The following is a 22071-nucleotide window of genomic DNA, read 5'->3' on the forward strand; positions in this document are numbered from 1 at the left end:
AGTCAGGAGCCTGCCAACCTGGAGTCCAATCGAGGAGACGAGATTAGAGATGTGGGTTAAAGCTGCCCTGCCCTACAAAAAACACACACCAGTTTTGAGTTTTCTATTCTCAAGAATCATTGCCTGATGTGAACCATGCCTTGCACAAAAGAGCAAGGCATGGTTATAGATATAGATCAGCTGTGGGTGGTGGCACTCCAACAGTATTGCAAATATAATAGAAAGTCCTTTATTCGGTCCTACGCCATTAACAAATAAAGTTAAAAATTGCTGTAGAGAGTATTATCTCTCCCCTATAAACTATAACAGCATCCACCGAATGTGCAATAAAATCAAACACATGAATCTCATATGAGAAATTTCATTTGCATCTGAGGTGTTGGCTATATGCTACAGGTTTTGCACAGAATATAAGTAATCACCCACCAATAAGGGCTAACGAAGGTCCAGTACTGATATCCAAACTCCGTAATCTGATGTGCCAGTATAGGCAATATATAAATTATTGACACCCATAAGGGATCGCATCGCATCAGCGAGTATATCAGGGGACAGAAATCCCAAGCTTAAAAAGACAGGCATCACACCATACAGATCCGGTCTACCTATATTTTAATACTATTATACACTTATTCTTATCTTTATCACCAAATGTCTGTACTTGTTGTATGTAAGTAATTTTAACCTCTTGTATTTCGCCTAACTATTGTGGGTATATCCTGAATCCAGTTCACAATAAAGATTAAACGGATTCCCCACATAAGATATAAAAATTCGTAAACATTACTCATCAAGATCTAATAATTACAAAACACATGTGGTGTGCATCCGCCATGACTACTTTTCTTTCTTTCTTTTACTAAAACTACTATACTTAGTCGACAGGATAGCACCCCCCGCTAGTAGAAAATAACATAGCGGTTCAATACCCTTACTCTACAGGGTAAACAAAATTTTTTTTTTCTTTGTGTGCAGATCTCAACCCCACCCCCCCCCCTGATGTGAACCATGCCTTGCACAAAAGAGCAAGGCATGGTTATAGATATAGATCAGTTGTGGGTGGTGGCACTCCAACAGTATTGCAAATATAATAGAAAGTCCTTTATTCGGTCCTACGCCATTACGGGATTAGAACTCCATCATCAGGGACGCGTGTGTCTCTAATGACATGGTTCATATCCCGTAATGGTGTAGGACCAAATAAAGGACTTTCTATCTGATTTGCAATCCTGTTTGAGTGCTGCCACCCACGACTAATCTTTATTGAGACTTGCATGGTCTTTGGATGGCACCTCAGCACTAATCCATTATCTACAAAGCTGGCACACACTCCTCTTCTGTAGTTACAGAGGTGCACGTAACGATATGTGAATATAATTTGCGATGATACCGCACTCACCGGACTAAATATAATGATGCCGGCAATTATGTCTACTGCTGTCTATTGTTGGCATCATTATTTTAGAAGTAGAAAAGTCCGGTGAATGCGGTATCAAGAAGCGCCTCTCCGCCAGCTCAGGGAATCACCAGAGGCTTCATCTGATGGGGACGCGTGAGCCAGTCAGTGGTGGGGAGTGGATTCCCTGTCCATCTCTGCTTCAGGGAGATGGGCAGTGTTAGTGGAGGCTGCGGGCGGTGGTGGGGAGCTGGTGAAGGGCGGCAGCTTCCTCCATCAGAACGGGGCAAGTGAGCATCTTGTGCATTCGCGCACGCTTCTGGCGGTTGGCGCACAGCAGCAATTTGTGATAAAATCACCAGGAGAAGATCTAATGAGACCTGCTTCATCTGTATATACCTTAATCAGCGTTGCTTCAATGTAAGAACCTGACCTGTCATCAGAAAAATATACACACCTGATGACAGGTTCTTACTAAATAAACCCGAAATGTTGAAGCAACGCTGAGTGAGGTAAACTCCTGAGATAATTCCACCAAGGGTCTGGCTATAAAGGGCTTGTGTTAGAAAGAGATGTAGTTTCACTCTCTGCCAGCAGATGGCAATGTTTCGGAGACTCTTGGACACTAAACAAATATATAGATGATATATATCTCTACGCAGCATTTTTAACAGTTTATATTTAAATTTGATAAATTAATACTGATATCCAAATATAAAATATTAAAATCTGTAGGTTATATTGTGAGCTTCATGCTGTCCCTTTCTATTAAATGGCTGAGTTCACAATCTAGCAACTGTTTTTTAAAGACACCAAATACGTTACATAAAATTCCAATCTTACTATGTAACTTGTATCCCATTGTCATTATTGTAGAGTTCATTTGCATAAATCTCGTTAGAGCAAAAGTACAAGTCTCATCAATCTTTTGATAAATGAATATGACATCATCCGGGGTGTAATGTATTAATTTTTGGATACAAATAATTGTGCTATGATCATTGTGGATAATTATGATGGTTCGAGGCAATGCAGGAAGGAAATGAGTGAGCTAGAAAGATTACTTCATCTTTGGGGACATTTTTCTTGGCACCTGGATATATTATGTCTGTGGAAGTAACCTTTTAAAATAGTTGGCCAACTTTGTGCCTAAGAAACATTGTGTAAAAGATAGTGTGTTGAATTACAATACTTGTGCACAATTGGAACTAATTCTAATATTGCATTAAACGCTATTGTTCAACTACTACTGTACAATACTACCCATGATGTAACTATTGTATTAGCACACTGCTTTCTGCGTTATGTTGCCTGTTGCTCCTACAATGAATGTATAGTATTAACTCATTCAAATCGTATGCCACATAAAGAGCATAGTTGGACTGTAAATTGGCAACAGTAATGATATACTTAGTATACCGTGATGCGAGTTACAGAGAAAAATATACACCTAACATTAGTATTATTACCCCAAAAACTTATCATTGTACTATAAAAAGTAAGTACTTTAAATAAAAAGGTTTTACTTTCCTCATTATGGCAATGAAATCTATTGTATGTGATTGGTAAAGACCTAAGTACTGCAAGTCAGAACCCATTAACCCGTCATAATGTGAGATTGAGTGTAACCCCACACATTAACCATATTTGCTCTTGAATATAATCTAACTTATCTAAAAATAACTAAATCGACAACTGAAATGCCATTAAAGTTAGTTAACCTTTTTATTTTGTAATACTTTAAATAAGTATGGTGACTCAAACAAAGAACGTCTGGTTTATAAGTGACATTACATCTTCCGCTGAGCCAATGTCATGACATGTGCTTAACTAAGCCAATGGGTCATTAACCAATAAAAAATGTTGAGGCCTCAACTCTCCCCCCAATATATACCATTATAGGCTGGCCAGAAAGCCAGTGCCCCTGCCTCTAATAGAGTAGGTCAGACTAGATTAGTGTATTGGAAAGGAGAACGCAGCACATTAGACAACACCCTTGGTACACATTAGATATACCCGAAAATGATGAGTTGTTAGGACCAATCATTCAACTCCTCTTAAAGTGTGCCCACTACATCGCTAGTGACCTCCCTATCATCTGCACATGCAGCTCAGTTAGGTAATGTCGCTAGTGATGCCGTGCTGCTAAATGCAGAATCCCCCTCCTACCTCCGCTCCTTTTCTGCCGGCAAGTGTGTATGTACTTGCCAATGTCATGTCTCATCGCTAATGATCATGCTGGGCACACACATCGTGTAGTATGTATCCAACATGAGTGCCCAGGCACAGGTTTGTGTGGACGGTATACTGTAGCTGTATTATTTCAGAAAGATTCATATGTATTTTTTTTAAATACTTTAATTTTATTAGAGTAAATAACTTCATATACAAAATAAAGGTGGGCATTAATAAATGTGGTGGTGATTACACAATCAGTACATAAAGGTCTGCTGATATTGATTAGTTATAAAATATTTGAACCAGTGCCATCTTTCCCATTGGGCTTAATGGGCAGTTTCCCTGGGGCCCAAGGATTCTAGGGGCCCACCGCAGATGGGTAACACTGCACTGCCCTGGGGAGCTGCTGTGGCAGCGGGTGGCGGGCAGCGGGGATCCAGGCAGCGGTGGCTGGAAGCTTGTAGTGCTATGTGTTGGGCGGCAGGGCAGGAATCACTGCTGATTAGCCGGGCGCTCAGCCAATCAGCATCCGGACAGTCTTTTCAAAAGCAGCAGTACTTGCCGCCCAGCCAATAACCGCCACTGCCCAGATCCCCATTGCCTGGATGCCACTGACCAGAATTCACTGCATGGTGTGTAGCGCTATTTGCTGTGCTAGAAACGCTGCTGATTTTGAAAAGACTGGCCGGACGCTGATTGGCTGATCGTCCGGCAAATGAACATCTGGCCAGTCCTTTCAAAATCAGCAGTGCTTCCCGCTGGCAAATAGCATTACACACTCCAAGCTCCCTCTGCCTGGATTGCTGCTGCTTGGATGACGCTGCTGCACATTGCTGTGTGTATATGTGTGTGTGTGTGTGCCTAGTTGGAGGGCTCTCGGCATTTGAGATAAAAAAAAAACATGTCGACCTTGCCCATGTCGACCTAATGCTTTTGTCGACCTAACCCCATGTTGACCTAAACATACATTGACCTTGATGCATGTTGATCCTTCCTCTTGTTGACCCTATGGCCCATACCCTTCTTAACTATTTTCTGCTTTCACAGCACTATGTATGCCTATATAACACTATGGGGACAATTGTTATGTCCCCATTTATTTTCTAAACCAAAAATCCTACAGTCTGAAGTATTATCAAACAAAGCCATGCTATTATAAACCGAAAATAAAATAAAGTATTTTGATTCTTCGATGTTTTAAATATATGGCCGCGATGCCGTCTGTAAATTGCTACTGTACTGTAGGTAGGAAGCTTTGTGAGCTCAGTGTCATTTTCGAGTGATTCCCGGTCAGATCTAATCTCCATGAAGAAAGGCAGGTGTGAGAGGTAGGCGCAGGTTCCTGACAAGGTTTCCGCTCTGAGGCTAATTGCATTTGTCCTGCCAAATCATGCCAGGTTATGAGATCACAGCCACACTGATGCACAACTCTTCTTTATCAAAAGAACGATAGGGAGAAGAATAAAAAAAGCTTGAGGTCAAACTCTGTTCACAAGCCAGAAACAGCGCGAACCAAGGCCTTGATGGAAAGAGAAAATAAAAACAGAGACAAGATAAGTTGAGATTATCTAGAGGAATCAGTGTGCTTAACCGACCTGTCTGAATCCTTAAGGGGGAAAAATGAATGTTATACAGAGGAACTGCGAGATTCATCCTAATATCGTGTACTGCTCAATGAGGTATAGCTAAACGTAGGAGTATGGGGAATGAATATAAATGAAATGATTGCTCTGTGAGAGTACAGCATGTTGTTCAGTGTGACATAGGTGGCCTCAGTAACATTACTGGGCAAGTTCTATATATAATTCTCTGTAATGAGAAGCAATAACATCATGTAGAGAATTCACATAACATAGGGCTGCAATGCTATTTCTTTATGTTTTATTTTACAATGTGCGCTATTGACCCATGGGCGGTTCTAGACTTTTTTCTTAAGGCGAGGTGGCAGTCAATACAGCTAAACTGCAGCAGACAGCATAATTAAAGGGGCATTCAAGCACAAATCACTCCGTGCGTACACCCCATAGCAACGGCTATGTATAGTCCTGCGTGTCGCCATCACCGCCACACATCTTTATGAATGAAGTCAAAATCTAGTTCAGTGGTTCCCAACCCTGGTCCTCAAGTACCCCCAACAGTGCATGTTTTCCAGGTCACCTGGGAGGTGCCCTCATTATTCAGACACATTTTAAAAGATTCACAGGTGGGGATAATTATTTTGCCTGTGATTCTGTCTGGAGACCTGGAAAATGTGCACTCTTGGGGGTACTTGAGGACCAGGGTTGGGAACCACTGATCTAGTTAGATCCTTGAGCAAGTGAGTACAAACCGCTATGTGTGTACAGAAACAGCGATTGCGGTCTACTATTTAAAATGACCTCTCTTTTTTTTTTTATTAGCATAAATATCAACGTGTATATGGACAATCTGGACACCAAAAAGTCCCCTGCCCTAAATTGCTTAGCACAACAGGCTAGCACAAATCTTAATGTGTGTATGCCCCTTAAGACCTTTCAACCTTGTAAAGGTGCCATACAGGGAATACAAACAGCAAGGCATACTGATCACAGCCACGCAATGCTAAGGGGACGATTGCTCCGATCGCGCACCCCCCCCCCCCGGATCCGCCCATTTACTGACCTCCGTAGCAAACGCAATTTTATTAGTAAGTGGGCTTATTATCTAAAGTGGCCTGTGTCTTTTAAACAACCAAATAAACCCTGGGGAATTTTAGGTAATCATCAGTATTGTAGCTACTCTAAAACACGCTTCGCATATATTGTAGCCCAGCGCAGCATAATAGCAAAAACTATCTCTGCAAATAATATTATGGCATTGAGGAAGCGCTGCATATTGGGCACATTTGTACTCTCATGGGTGGGGAATACACACATTTACAGTCAAAACTTTTCTTCACACAGAAGTTACTTGAAGTGATATACAAATGACGCTATGGGCCTGATTCATGTTTTGTAAGTAAAGCAACAACAAAAAAGCAAATCATTTTGTGTCTGGAGCAAACAATGTTGCAATACCAGGGGAGAAAATAGTTATTTTTCAGTGCAGGGTAAATACTGGCTGCCTTTGCATGTAGCCCACAAATGTTAAACACCTTTGCTTTTGCACTGCAATTTAGATATCAAGTGTGAACACATCCAACCCCATCTAAAGCTGGTTACACACTAGTAGATATATCTATAGATCAGATTGGGCAGTGTGTTCTCCATATGCACTGACCATGTATTGAGCGGTGTATCACCGGTGGCTCCCATGGAAGTTGTCAGCAAGTCACCCATACTCACAGAACTATGCACCCATATATAACTTTAGATATATCGGGCATCGGGTGTGTTACACAGATGATGTGATATATCTGTGAACAACGCAGTTCACATGTATATTACTGGTACACACTTGTCGATGGTCCATTGACATATCGTCCATTCAGTCCCAGTGGCAGTTTTTATCTATGGGCTGCAGTGCTGCAGCCAGGGTTGGACTGGCCCACAGGGGCACAGGGGAAATCCCCGGTGGGCCCCACTGCCTGGGGGCCCTTCTCATCATCTAGGGATCAGGTTACAGCCAGTGCAGTTTAATTATTCATGTAATCTCATAGTGCATATGACTATTGGGTATTCTCTACAGTGCATTGCAGTTATTAATCTGGTAAATCATCATGCATGGACTAGCAAACCTCTGTGGCAGCTGGCCACACCCCTAAACATGGGCCTCTACCACTACATTCCCCGGTGGGCCCTTTCTGCCCCAGTCCGACACTGGCTGCAGCTCCCACAGGTAAAATCCACCACTGTACTTAGCCTAAGTGAAGCCATATGTAGTCTGTGAGACTGCACTGGCTTCACTGTGAATGGCAGTGACTTCCTATCGGAAGTCTGACCTGTCAGTCACTCAAGGCAGTCCCATTGGGAGGTGTGACCTCCCTCCAGGATGCCTCTCTATGAGCAACTGCGGGGCAGCCCCAAAAATGGGTTATGCGCATGCAGGTGATACTATGCATGCGCCGGACCCTGAATATGCCTCCAGGGGCTGCTGCAAAGGCAGCCCATGGAGGCTGGGGCCAGCGCATGCGCAGTATGTAAGAAGTTACTGCACATGCGCTGACCCCATGCAGGGGACCGGTGGCAGGGACCGGCAATCATTTGAGGCAACGGTGGCAGCAGCGGGGAGCATGGTAGTGGCGGCAGCGGAGGCACGCATTGTGGCAGCCTCCCTCCTCCGCAAAGGTAAGAGCCGCCATTGAGTCAAACAGCTAATATATCGGCCAGTGTGTGCCCACTTTTACGCTCTCTGCTCTTGTTAAATCTGTCCCACCTGCAGTGCAGCATGATTTGGCCAAGTTGCTTGCCTTTTGTTTAACTTACAATTATGAATCGGCTCCTATGCATAGCATAATGTTTATGTTCTGATTTTTAACTGTTATGGAACTGGATTGAATTTTGAAAGGCATTTTATTGAATAGGGTGAAACATTGTCACTCATTACTGTTTTGCCAGGATAAAATTGGTAATCTGGTAAACTGACAAACTAATGGATGGGAAATTACCAATTGCGTAATGTAGGATATGAGATAATTAAGGCCCATATTCTAGTTCACTTGCAGAGACAAATTTCTTCTCAAATTGGCAGAACCATGTGCACTGCAGGGGGGCAGATGTAACATGTGCAGAGAGAATTAGATTTAGGTTACTTATTGTTTTCTGTGCAGGGAAAATACTGACTGCTTTATTTTTACACTGCAATATAGATCTCACTTTGAAGTAAACCCCACCCAAATCTAACTGTCTCTGCACATGTTACATCTGCCCCACCTGCAGTGCACATGGTTTTGTCCATTTGAGAAGGAATTTGCCTCTGCGAGTGAACCAGACTAAGGCCCTCAGTGTCAAAGCCGTGCTACTGTATTTTTCTTCTGTACAGTAAATGCTTTTTGGTATAATGGGTGAAAAACATGACTACAGTATCTGAAGAATGAAACCAATTTCACGCAGCGAAAGCGCACTCTGGTCAGACAGGATTAGCAAGATCAGTGAGCTAAATACTTGTGTGAAAGCCCCATCTCAAGTGAAGTGTGCCTCTCTGACCTTGTTCTATGGATCTACTCAATAGTCCAATTCTCACTTCTGTCTCAGGCAGAGCAAGAGAAATCTGTTCTAGCGAAGTACTCAGAAATAATCGCTGTACTCCAGTATGTGGAATCTGGTGACTCCTATTCTTATGTGACAAATGAAAAATGTAAACTGTGGTTGTAAATTTTAACAGAGCTTAAGAAGTAGTAAATAACAGCTATTTTAATTCAATAAAATATTAACAAATATGCAAATGTATTCATAATACTATTTTTATATATAAAAGGCTAACTACACCTCACCTTTATGAGGTGAAGTATCCCCAGTGACCACTAGATGCCACTTGATGGACCAAATTACTCCTTTGTGTGTTTAAAGATGTAATAACAGAAAGTAAAAGCACATTTTGCAGGGACATCGGTCTGTTTCAAACCTGCAGGATATGGGGCCAGATGCACTGAGCTTCAAAAGTGATAAAATGGAGAGTGATAAACAGCCAGCCAATCTGCTCCTGCCTGCCATGTCACAGACTGTGTTTGAAATATGTCAGGCAGGAGCTGATTGGTTGTTTATCACTCTCCGTTTTATCACTTTTGAAGCTTAGTCCATCTGGCCCATAGAGAGAGAGTGAGCTGTGAAGACGGAGATTGGAGGTAGGAGCAGATAGGGGTGGAGTAGAGAGTTTGTGGGCTAAAAGTGAAAGTACATTGCAGAAGCCGTCATTTTGATGGGCTTTTAACTAGTACTGAATAAGGGTTATATAGCCCATCAGTAATTGCTGGCAGGATGAGGGAGAAAGTAAGGGGAGGCAGGGATGCTGCAGTATAATCAGCAGACCAGGATGCTGGTGGTTGTGGGAGATTGCACTAGGATCAGCTAGCACCATACCTCCCAAGTGTCCCGCAGGTCGGTAGGCAATTGGGGGGGGGGTGTAGATCACCGCTGCTCCGCTCCTGTGCATGGCATCTCTTCAGTGTAGGGAAGAGGGAGGGAGGGGAGGGAGGGGACAGGGGGCTGCCCAGCCACTAGGAAAGCGCTGGGCACACCCCTGGAAAATATAAAAATGGAGGTCGCTACACTAAGCCCCCTTCATCCAATGCCCCACCCACTTTCCTCTTTGCCCTGCCCCCTTTTCGGCATTAGAAAAGTTGGGAGGTATGTATCACAGCCACCCTCACAGCACCTGTAGCTGGGAGCGTGCAGCTTGTGGACTGTCAGCGGTTGGTGGGTGATCATTAGACTTGCCCCATTCACCTCAGCTAATTGGGGGATGTTACTGTAGCTGGAAGATGAGCCCCATGAAGGCTCCTCTTACACAGTCACTTTAGATGTCCCCCACACATCACAAACATGGTGTACTGTATCTTGACTGTTCTTTCGGTGTGAGGCTAGTACACTGCATTTAATACATTTGTGATTCTGGAAGGATTTGCTCAGTATACTTTGTTAATGATATCACCATTATATTTTTTGACAGTGTTATTGGCAGGGGCACCTAAAGTTAGTTGTTCTGGGGCAAGCGCTACTTTCGTCGACGAAAATGTAGACTAAAACTAATCGTTGACTAAGATTTTTTCTGTGACTAAAATGTAAAATTAACGTAAATAGGAATTTTATAATAACGAAAATGTTGAATAAATATTCATCCATGTTGTCATGACTAATGCTGTGTACACGCGGTGAGATTCAACATTAGACTTTGACTGTATAGTTAAAATCAGTGGTCAAAGTGGGGCGGTATACGGGGGTATGCCATACCGCCACTTTAATCTGAAGATAAAAAAAAATCCTCCTCAGGATGCTCTCTGATCACTCAGCAGCGCATATTGTGCTTTTGTAATACCCCTGTACAACGGGGCAGTCTGGCAGGGGACGTTGATGGACAGGGGGGTGTCCGAAGGTGCGCACTATATTCACTCTTTACTTTTCCATACCCCCACTTCAAAATTTCCATACCCCCACTTCAAAATTTCCACTTCGACCACTGGTTAAAATCGTAAGCAGATCGCACAGATTTTTTACCTTGCGCTCCTGATGCGCGCTCCCGTGACAGCACAAATTGAAACCCAGATAGACAGGGCAGCAATGACTATATAGTGCAAATCTAATGCTGATTGTATGAATTGTATATAAATAGTAGAGTTAGCAAAGATTGCATAGCACTCGAATAACAAGGGAATCTCACCATGTGTACAAAATGCTGTATCCTTTTCATTAGCACACCACATTTTTTGAGTGATTGATTGATTTTTTGGATTATATAATTAATACATAGAAACATAGAATTTGACGGCAGATAAGAACCATTTGTCCCATCTAGTCTGCCCCTTTTTTATCCTTCAGGTAATCTCAACCCATTTTAATCCTTATTTATTTGTAAGGATATTCATATGCCTATCCCAAGCATGTTTAAATTGTTCTACCGTCTTAGCCTCTACCACCTCTGATGGGAGGCTATTCCACTTATCCACTACCCTTTCAGTAAAGTAATTCTTTCTAACATTTCCCATGAACCTACCTCCCTCCATTTTCAGTGCATGTCCTCGTGTTCTATTACTTCTTTTCCTTTGAAGAAAATTTCCCTCCTGTACCCTTGATATATTTGAAGATTTCTATCATGTCTCCCTTCTCTGCTCCAAACTATACATGTTAAGATATTTTAGTCTTTCCAGGTAAGTTTTGTGATGTAGGCCATGCACCATTTTTGTTGCCCTTCTTTGTACACTCTCTAATGTATTTATATCCTTCTGAAGATATGGTCTCCAGAACTGGACACAGTATTCCAGATGAGGCTGTAACAATGACCTATAAAGTGGCATTATTACTTTTTTTTTTTTTTTCTGCTACTGATTCCTCTCCCTATGCAACCAAGCATCTGACTAACCTTCCTCATTGCTTTGCTACATTGCTTTCCTGCCTTTAAGTCACTTGAAATAGTGACTCCTAGATCCCTTTCCTCCTCAGCAGTTTCCATTATAGTACCCTTGATACTACATTGAGCTTTTGGGTTTTTGAGTCCCAAGTGCATAATTTAGCATTTTGTAGCATTAAACTGTAGTTGCCATGCTCTTGACCAATTCTCAAGTTTACCTAGATCATCAATCATTTTATTTACCCCTCCTGGTGTGTCTACTCTGTTGCATATCTTAATACTGTATTTTATACCGTTTTATCCATCCTCTCTGGCCCTAGAGTTACTTACTTGAGCTGCAGCTGCACAACAACTCTTTGTCATGAAAATCACTCAGTCAGTTTATTTACCTAGCTAATTAGTTACCTTTAGCTAAATAGCTACAGTATATATTATAGTATGCATCCATACAGCTTCATTTTATTTTGTAGTAGACTAGTACTGAAATACTTCCTCGGGTACTTGTTTCCTAGCACGGCGCCCAATTTTTTTCATCTTATGCCATCGTATTGCATGCCATATAGCCGCATTCGATGCATGCGATGCGATACGATTTTTTATTGTATAAGCACCCTAATGGGTGCTTACAATGTTAAATGCACCCCCACGCCACCCCCACTATCAACCCGAACCCGAAGCGTGTTGAGTGCAGCGAGACCGCAAGGGGCGGCGGTACGCATCCTCCGACCTTTTCATACCCCCACTATCCACGATGGAGTGGAGTTGATTTTAGATAGTGTGGCGAGCGCAGCGAGCCACCGAGCCTGAAGCATGGTGAGCGCAGCGAGCCCCGCCAGGGGACGCGTATTACTTTACATGTATTCCGCTGAAAATAAATGATCTGCTGTGAATTAAATAGCCTTTTTCTGCACTGGTTTGATCCCTAGATTACTAAACACCTAGTAAAAGGAATACAAAGTATTCAAGGGAATGGTCGAGAAATACTCTTCATCAAAATCCATTACAGTATCAATAAACTGCAAAGTTACTGTATGACTAAATCAATGACTAAAATTAGATGAAAATGTTCTTCAAGATCCACTGACTAGAACTTGACAAAATGAAAATATTTGACAAAAATGTGACATTTAATTTTGCCAAATTTTAGGAAAATGACTACGACTACAAATACATTAAAAATCCCTGAGGAAATGAACACTGCCTGGGGCCCTTTTAAAACCTCACTCTTCCCTGTTCCTTAACATCAAAAGTAATCGAAACCTGGGGATAGCTGATGTCTGCCTTCTAAGGAGTACATGTTCTACCCCTTCTATTGAAGATGAAATGTTGCCCATAGCAACCAATGAGATCTACTTTATCTTCTAGAGGGTCCTAAATAAGAAATATAATCTGGTTGGTTGCTATGGGCAACATCCCATCTTCAATAGAACTCCCATCTTAGTAAATTGACCCCATAGAAGTCTGACCTCAGTCATTTGTTCATTATTAAGGAAGTCATAATCAGAGCCAATGTCATCATGGCTGCCCAAGCCATCACTAAGATAGCTGTTACTGTATCTATTCATGTTAGTCTTATGTGGGGTACACACCAGGACGATTTGGCCCAAAACGAGTCAATTTAGATACAATCTCGACCGATTGTATGTAAATTGGCCACGTTTTGGGCAATTTCAGTGTCCTTTTGATGCAATCCCGATCCGATGCGCGGCCCCGCGGGTTGGTCGGTCTTTTCTCAGATCCTACCTGCTGCAGGTAGGATCTCAGAACCGACTATTGCAGTGGGTGGGGGTCGTGATCGGATCACGATCACATCAGCCGCATTTTCGCGGTTGTTCGGCAGCGCCGTGAGCTCGTGAGCTGGTCTTAAGTTGCTGTGACAACCCGCTCACGAGCACCATTGTCCTGGTGTGTGCTGGGCATAAATTTAGACAAAAAGCATCTGCCCTCCACAGAGACCCCATTACACTAAAATAAATACAGTAGTGCTGTGATGTTTTTTTGCTTGTGCCACTGGTGTTGGTGTTTTTTTTATATAAAACAGACTTCTAGTCACCCATATATTTTAAACTCACAACGTTCTACGATATAGACGGCCAGAGTTGGTGATTTCTCAGGATACCGCAGTTTATCAAAAATAGTTTTTGGCCCCCAAGATATGATTATGAGAAAATGCTTCCAGGTAACCCAAAAAATATGCTGCTGCTCAATACCTACAGTACATAGCTATTTAACACCTCAAATAACACTGTTAGGTCAAGAGAAAGAAATGATCAAAACTGTGTGTGAGTCAGGAGCTCTGTGAAATCAGATCTTGAAAATGTTTAGAGTGCGAAGGAGGTGCAGCTTGGTGTTAAATACAATTATTCACTCTCTGATGCTTCTGTAAATGTTTAAAAAAGGATAATCCGTTCATTTTTTATTTAGATTTCAGGTTAAAAATGTTCTTTGATTATTTTAAAAGTGCACTTGAGTCCCCATTTTCCTTAGGTCGTCTTAGGTTAAGTTTATAAGTGATGTACTGTAATTCAGCAGTCTCATTTTAGCAACCTGTTGAGAGCACTTGCTTATTGAAAATATCTCTTCATTACCAAAATATATTTCAGGATTTAGGACCTCATTCAGATGTGGTTCTAGCAGCACCTTATGCCGCAACGTACCCATTATCTGTACTTTGAGTATGTGTAGGAGTCATTCTGCACAAGTGCATATGGATCCTGCATCACAGTAAGGACCCTGGACAGCAGCAGACTGTCAGCGATTGACAGTCTGCTGCCATTTGGTGAGTGGGGTTTGCAAAAATTGAGGCGTTTCATTGGCATTTATGGGGAGGGGAGTGGCCAGGGATATTGGTTAACTGGGAATTCCTGGTCTCTGCAAAGGACGGCTTGCATGGCAAAATAGGTGCCGCAAGCTGCTCGATGGTAATTCAGTGATCTTATGCTGCTTCCTAGGACACAGGTTGGATCACTATGGCATCAGATGTCTGCTTGTAATAGACGCATTCTGCTGTTTTACCATACAGCACTATCACGCCAACCACACTCGAATTAGCCCCTAAGTGTTTTTTTAATACAGTTATATACAATGAATTGACATTACCGGTCAGTTTATTAGCCACTTTGAGAGGCTTTGAGCCAGTCAATTTACATTAATTCAATTCCCATTAAATGGAATACCCCATTTTTCAGATCACTGTAGTTGCAAACATAACATTATATCAATACCCAGCAGATGTGATTATGACATTCTGTAAATGGGGCGTACAATTAGAAAAACGGTCTGGCACAGAACTCACAAATAGTGTATTATTGACTGTCTGAAAGCTAAATGTCAACCTATTTCATTTCAAAGATTTTAATTCTGAGGATCCGCCTTCTTGGACTGGGAAGAAAATAAACATGATACACAAAATGGAAGTTGTTACAATCAATTTATAAGAAGCAAAAGGTTCAAGAGATGTGTGATCTGGAAAAGATGCCGAAAACCCCCCAAAAATGCCCATCGCACATAAAAAGCTGCTTTTCTCCATAAATAAAATGAAGAAGTCTTAGTTAATATATTGGTATATATATGAAAACCCACTCACAATATACAGCACATATGCTAATAGTGGTTTTAAACAATGGTCTTCCCTATACTGTGACATGTCACATATAATTTATGGATCTCTAAAATTGAGCATTAACTTTACAGAAGATACCCAAGAGCCACTTCAAGTTGTTAACTAATCCTACAGCACTTAACAGTACTGTAGGCCCTGGGCATGCTCATCCATTCATGCAAATACAATAATAAAATATCTTTGGAGCAAGATATTTGGCACAATTTTGAATTTCAAGGACAAATGTGCAGAGCCAAAAGGATCAATATAGACACAGAACCTACCATAACCGTACTGTAACACTAGTTTGCTTATAAAGCAGCACTCAAGAAAGTCATGTAACAGTGTTGTGTAACTACCAGCATTTGTTGCAGTAACATTTTTTATGACTTATAAAGTATATGTACTGTGTATGTGTGTGTGTATATCTAACATAATATTATACCAAAAGAATTACTACTTACTCAAAATAGCAATAGCAGGTGGAACTTTGTTAACCATAAGCATTAAAGTCTAAAGCAGTCATGGAACTTGTGCTTCAGTAATTGTTTTGTACAATGCAATAGTTTGGACCATTCCTGTAAAGTGTACTTCTGAGTTGTGTAACATTTACAAATGGTAAAAGTGTGCACTTAACCTTTTGAGAGCCAACAACTCTGTGAGAGATGCTCAAAATATCCACAAAAAATTCCAGCGTCGCTTACATTTGTTATATAAATTCAAATAAAAGAATGTGTTTAAAAAAAAGATTATATTTCCTATATAAAGTAACCATTAAAGGTCATTTTGATTAATAGGAATGTTTGCTTGGCAAATTTCACACCTATTTTGACATATTCACTTGGCACTCAAAGGGTAAAAAAAAAATAGCCTTATAGTAAAAAGTTGAGATCGTTCTGCATCAATTTTTCTTCCATGTCCAGGTAACATTCTAAGGATTCAAGTCTAATTGTGGGGAATTTCCCAAAATCAGCCCTGCCAAACCTCCCTAAAGCATCACACTAGTGGAGCAATTGAAGTGTTAAAGAGTGTTAGATAGAATACAGCAGCTACTGCATGTGTTAAGAGTGTTATAGAGAAGAAAGATAATTGTGTAAAAAATGTAACGTATATAAAAAAAACCTCCTACTTGTATAACTGGTCTTTCTCTATGTCAACACCATGTTTACCTCTCCTCTTCTTCCTGCCGATGTATTTTCTAACATAAACGAATTTGGAAGATGCGCTTTCAATTGGGATACATATGGGGAATGATTGAGTCTGTTGTAGTCCTTCAACATTCCGATGTATTCAACTGTCCTTGTACCTCAAAAATAAAATGAAGAATCTTGTGGTGCAGTATTTCTCATAAACTTTCTATAACTTATCAAGTAACAAATATAGTCTGTTAACCGTACCATCTCCAGGCCTCAAACAGGCCCGTTTTGAAGCATTTCAAAAAGAACGATTACTGGATATCACCAATCTTCACGGTCCTCCAATGCTATTCCCTCCAGGTTCCTCAAATATATAGATAAAAACTCCACATAGCGTAATACTGATACAATTTATTTAGATGAATTAAAAAACAAAACAGAAAGCCTTGTATCGTTAGTGGCCTTATGCATAAGGCGTGTTCATGAGCGTGTGTAAAGGTGGATCTTATCCCGGGTAGCACCTCCGCACTGTCTCCCAAATGACCAAACGCCCAAGACACTAACAAGTCACAGGGTCCTCCACATACAACCACCTACGCGTTTCAACCACTACTGGTCTTCCTCAGGGTGTGTCACACCCCCTGTTTGACTATTTCCTTTGACTGCCTTCACTATTTTTAGGACACAGGTGCAATTTTCACGCATTTCAAGTGATAATTTAGTTTATTTGATTACTAATGTATTTTATTTGTAGTTCCATTTTTACATTTGGTACTTGTTTCCTAGCACGGCCACACCGATTTACATCGGGGTGGTCGTGTCGGAAAAATCGGGTCGATCGCATTGCATGCGATTTGGTCGAATGCGATGCGATCGACGCGACCGACCGATTTTCGACCCGATTTTTTGATTGAATGAAATGTAAATCGGGTCCCTGGGACCCGATTTTACATTGGATTCAATGTAAAATATTCCCTAGACCCCCAAATTTAACGACGTAAACCCCACCCCACGATAGACGCCAACCCGAAGCCTGGCGAGCGCAGCGGTGCGCGTCCTCCGACCTTTTCATTCCCCTACTATCCACTAGGGCATGGAGTGAGAATAGAATAGTGTGGCGAGCGCAGCGAGCCACCGAGCCCGAAGCGTGGCGAGCGGACGCGGATACCTGTGAAGCCCGCGAAGGGACGCGTTTACCTGTGAAGGTATCCGCGTCCCCTCGCGGGGCTCGCTGCGCTCGCCACGCTTCGGGCTCGGTGGCTCGCTGCGCTCGCCACACTATTCTATTCTCACTCCACGCCCTAGTGGATAGTAGGGGAATGAAAAGGTCGGAGGACGCGCTCGCCACGCTTCGGGTTGGTGTCTATCGTGGGGTGACGACGGGGACATCTATAATGTGAAATGGGTCATATTGGCCCATTTCACATTTTTCACATTTTTTTAAAGGTGAGATGGACTTAATCTTGTCCATCTTATCTTGTGCCATTATAATGGCACAAGACCGACGCGATCCTCACGATTTCAATGTTAAAAAATATTTTAACATTGAAGCCTATGGGGAAATCGGGGGCATCGCGTCGGTTGCGTCGGGACCAATGTTAATGGTCCCGACCGACGCGATGCCCCCGATATTGTGACTTAGCCGGCAAAATGGACCTGATTTCAAAGGAAATCGGGTCCATCGTGTGGATCGTGTACCTTAACTTAAAGGTACACGATCCATAAGATTGTGGCCGTGCTAGGAAACAAGTACCTTACATTTTAACATCTAATTATCAAAAAAAGTTATACGGTACTTATTTTTTGTCCTACAGGTTCTTCAATTACACAGCTACGTGCTCAAGACTATGACGACGACAAACTGGTTTTTGGTGTAGTAGGCGATGAAGCCACAAGTTTTTTTGCTGTGGAGAGTGAAACTGGTGTGGTATGGTTGCGGCAAACCTTAGATCGAGAGGTACTGTGCTATTACATATAAGATTTGCTAGAACTATTTTAGCGTAATGTAAAATGTGAACAGTTTTCATGAGTTAGGACTTAACAATGACAATCATATAAAGAGGCACCTAAGAGCAGCATAATCTCCATAATGATAATATGCCCATTTATCTCTGTAGTATTATATAATAAACAATGATTATATTATGAACATTACACTCATATCCAAATTTAAGGACTATTATATGGGTGAGATGTATCAAAGCTCAGTGATAAAGTGAAAAGAAAGAACCAACCAATCAGCTCTCACTGTTTTACAGGCTTTGTTTTTAAAATGACAGAAGCTTATTGGATGATTTTTTTTTTATCTCTCTTCAATGTTTATTTGTAACTAGGTTAAACGTCATTTTGAGAAGATAATTTGACAATCTATTTTCATTTCTTCACAACTGTACTTTGTTTATGCCATTCTAATCATTGGTTCTTATTGATCTAAGACACTACATTCTTATGAAGTTTGGCAGCTCACAAAATGGCTGCCTCCTAAATAGTGATATTGTTGTCCTTTTTCATCACCATATGTATCATTGCATAAGCTGCTACATAATAATATTATGTACAGTAGCTATATCTTGTGCTTTTTCCATTTCTAGTGAAGCATAATTTAATTTTAGTTCTAAAATGCAGCAATTGTTGTCTTATTTTATCTCCGGCAATGAAGACAGTTACATTGTCATTGTTACACTGTGAAAGCCAAAAGAAAACGTCAGGTAGTCCCACACATTCTATTCAGGAAGCAATGTGGGATGGTGTGGTTTCTATTTATCCATAGAGTTGCAGCAGACAGAGTCTGGTATTGCTAGAGATAACTGCAGGCAGTGCCTGGGGGCCATAGATGAATTCCTAGCAGTCTCTGCTTGAAGCTGCCACTGTCTGATAGCAGCACCTGAGATGAGAATTCTTTAAATCACCCGTTAACTTCCTCCAGGGCAGGAAATTAGCTGATGAAAATGATGAGCATTTAGATGCCTGGAGCTACAGAATTCACTTTGTTTTGTTTATGGCAATTATATATAAATAAAGCTTGATAAAGCTATTTCAGGTTGCAAAAATAACATTGGCCTCAATGTTATAACGCGTCACACGCTTTAATCCAAGTAAAGCTGCCCATACACGGTCCGTTTAACGGGTCCGTTTGGGACTTCTATAGTACACATCACATCGCATTGCATGCCTTGTGCATGCAGTGTGCATGCAATGCGATGTTATGAACAGCTAGTAAAAAAGTATGTGCAGCACATACTTTTTGTACCGTACCATGAGATGCGCGGGAGCGCGCATCTCATAGTACAGAACGGACGGTCAGCTTTAGTTGGCTGACTGCTGGACAAAAACATGATATATTACCTATGTTGTATTTAAAAGTAGTCCTGATACTAACATACAGCATGCCGTCAAATTGAATTGTATGAATACTGTATATTTTTATTTGGCTCAATAAATTGGTTTTCTTTGCATGTTAGAATAATCTAATCTGACACTTTGCAGTGCCAATGACTCAAAAACAAAAGTTTATTTAAGGAGTTTAGATTAGGGTGGAGATGTTCCGATTTATCATCCCATATGTTGATGCCAGATGTAGCCACGCTCATCATGACTACATTGCAGCTGTGGGTGCCCGTTTTGCGTGCAAAGTTGCACCCGCATGTCTAATGGTAATGGTGCGACTACGATGTATGCCAACATTGGTGCGTATCACACCATTCATGTCGTACCAGCAGCGCGGTGTAGCCACAATGAGAATATACTGTCATCTAGTACAAACTCAAAAAGGAACATTTTTAGGTCTAGATGACAAAAACAGGTTAATCTGTACATAGTGGGATCAAGGAATAATGTTTTGTAGAGCTCCGACTCCAATACCGATTGAGCACCATGTACTGCGCACACATGCCCTACACATAATAGCAGCCAGTGTCCATATATTAATTTCCAAGGTGTGGTCCGTTTCCCAGGACCTAGAATCACCTCCACCTTCTCAGTGAGACATTATTTAAACATTTTAAACTAAGAACCACAAGTCCAAGAAGAAATAATTTTCTAAGTCAGTATTGTCATGTAATGCATTACAATCATTGGCTTCCCAGCTTTCATGTACCATCCATAACAGTGGCCATTATCCAGATATATATGTGTATTTCAAGGGCATCGTAGAAATTCCCGCTGTTTACTGTTGGCAGATATTTACTTACAGTATTCGGTGCAATATATGGTTCAATTGCTATGAAAGTACAGTTTCCAGTCTCCTGTCACTGAAATGTATCCATATACTTCCTCAATGTTCATAGATGTGTTGTCTAATTAATGCTTAGACACTTTACTATACATACTGTGTGATTAAAGAACGCACTTAATACTTCAATCTCTGATTGTGCAGGCGGTAATTGATATGCAAATATAGCCATATTTTGGAAACGCGTCTGCAATTGTAGTCCTAATTCCTCCTTTGCCCCTCTCCCAAGAGTGTGTTGTATGTAATTATGCTTTTAGCTAAAATCCAAAGCACTGGTGTCAAGAGATAAACACTATTTCTAATCGTGTTATTTTGTCTCCCATTTAATTTCAGACTAAATCAGAATTCACTGTTGAATTTTCTGTCAGTGATAGCCAGGGGGTATGTATGACTTTTTTTTCATTTTGTGGCATAAAAATTAATGAATGGTTAAACAGAACAAGATAAGAGAAGATGTGATAGTAGGGTGGAGAAAAATGATTTCCAATGTCTCCTGTGTAAGTTCTGCCAGCAGGGACATCACTGAACATAGACACATGACTGATTAAACATAAGACTGTGTTTGAAAGCTAGCGCTATTGCCTTAGTAACACATTTACACAATATACTGTACAAATGGGGAATAAGAGGTGTGGCCAATGGATACTTCTTAAAACACCATATGTTTAGTGTTTAGAAAATCTCATCTTATTTAAAGTTTGCCCTATTGAGCCCACAATGAGACATAAGTGCCCGATTCACATGATTTTCATGTATTTGCATTTTCTACAACAACAAAAAAATAACTCTGTTATGTGACCATTGCTGGTGCATGTGGCTCTTAAGTCCCTGCTACTCTTTGGGGGTTTTGGGAATTGGCCCTGACATTGTTCTTCACGATTAACCAATTGCACAATACAGTTCCTGTTTTTCTGCATGTGAATTGCAATTCTCTAAAATGTTTTTTTATTTTCAGGTGTTGAAGGTGATATTACACAGATACCTACTTTAAATGTTGTAAAGTATGATAGAAATTGTGTTCCTGTTAGATCCAACAAGGCTGTATTGAACGTGTAGAACATAGGTTCTATACAGCTTTGCAACAAAGGAGGGTATCCAGGTACCCCTGATAAAGCATTGGGAGCAAAAAAATTTCAGTTTTTGGTACTCTTTACCTAGAACGGCGCCCACGATGTCCATCGCGGTCATCGGGGGTAAAAAATCGCGGCCATCGCATGCACTAAAAAAACGGGTGCGACGCGATGCCCGCGATTTCCCATAGGGATCAATGTTAAAAGTGAGATTGGACGCGATTTTACTGTTCAATGCCTCAATGCCCGCGATTTTTCCATAGGAAACAATGTTAAATGGGCCACAGAGCCCTAATAGTCCCCCTGAAGTCTGAAATGGCCCCCACAATTGTTAACGCCACCCCACGATCAACGTGAACCCGAAGCGTGGCGAGCGCAGCGAGGGGCGGCGGTACTTGTCCTCCGACCTTTTCATACCCCCACTATCCACATCGGCGTGGAGTTGAGAATAGAATAGTGTGGCGAGCGCAGCGAGCCACCGAGCCCGAAGCGTGGCGAGC

At 41.4% G+C, this 22071-nt stretch overlaps 1 protein-coding gene across 3 annotated transcripts in view; it reads left to right on the forward strand.

Moving 5' to 3' along the window:
* CDH23 (cadherin related 23) overlaps positions 1-22071 on the forward strand; it is a 914269-nt gene that overhangs the window by 239491 nt on the left and 652707 nt on the right. For all 3 annotated transcript variants that reach the window (XM_083146306.1, XM_083146304.1, XM_083146305.1), the window contains exons 4-5: positions 18085-18227; positions 20835-20882. In XM_083146306.1, the coding sequence (XP_083002432.1) occupies positions 18085-18227; positions 20835-20882 (191 nt within the window). The remainder of the gene's footprint in view (positions 1-18084; positions 18228-20834; positions 20883-22071) is intronic.

The sequence above is a fragment of the Crinia signifera genome, chromosome 6, assembly GCF_055691185.1.
Source record: "Crinia signifera chromosome 6, ASM5569118v1, whole genome shotgun sequence".
In the NCBI taxonomy this organism is placed as follows: domain Eukaryota; kingdom Metazoa; phylum Chordata; class Amphibia; order Anura; family Myobatrachidae; genus Crinia; species Crinia signifera.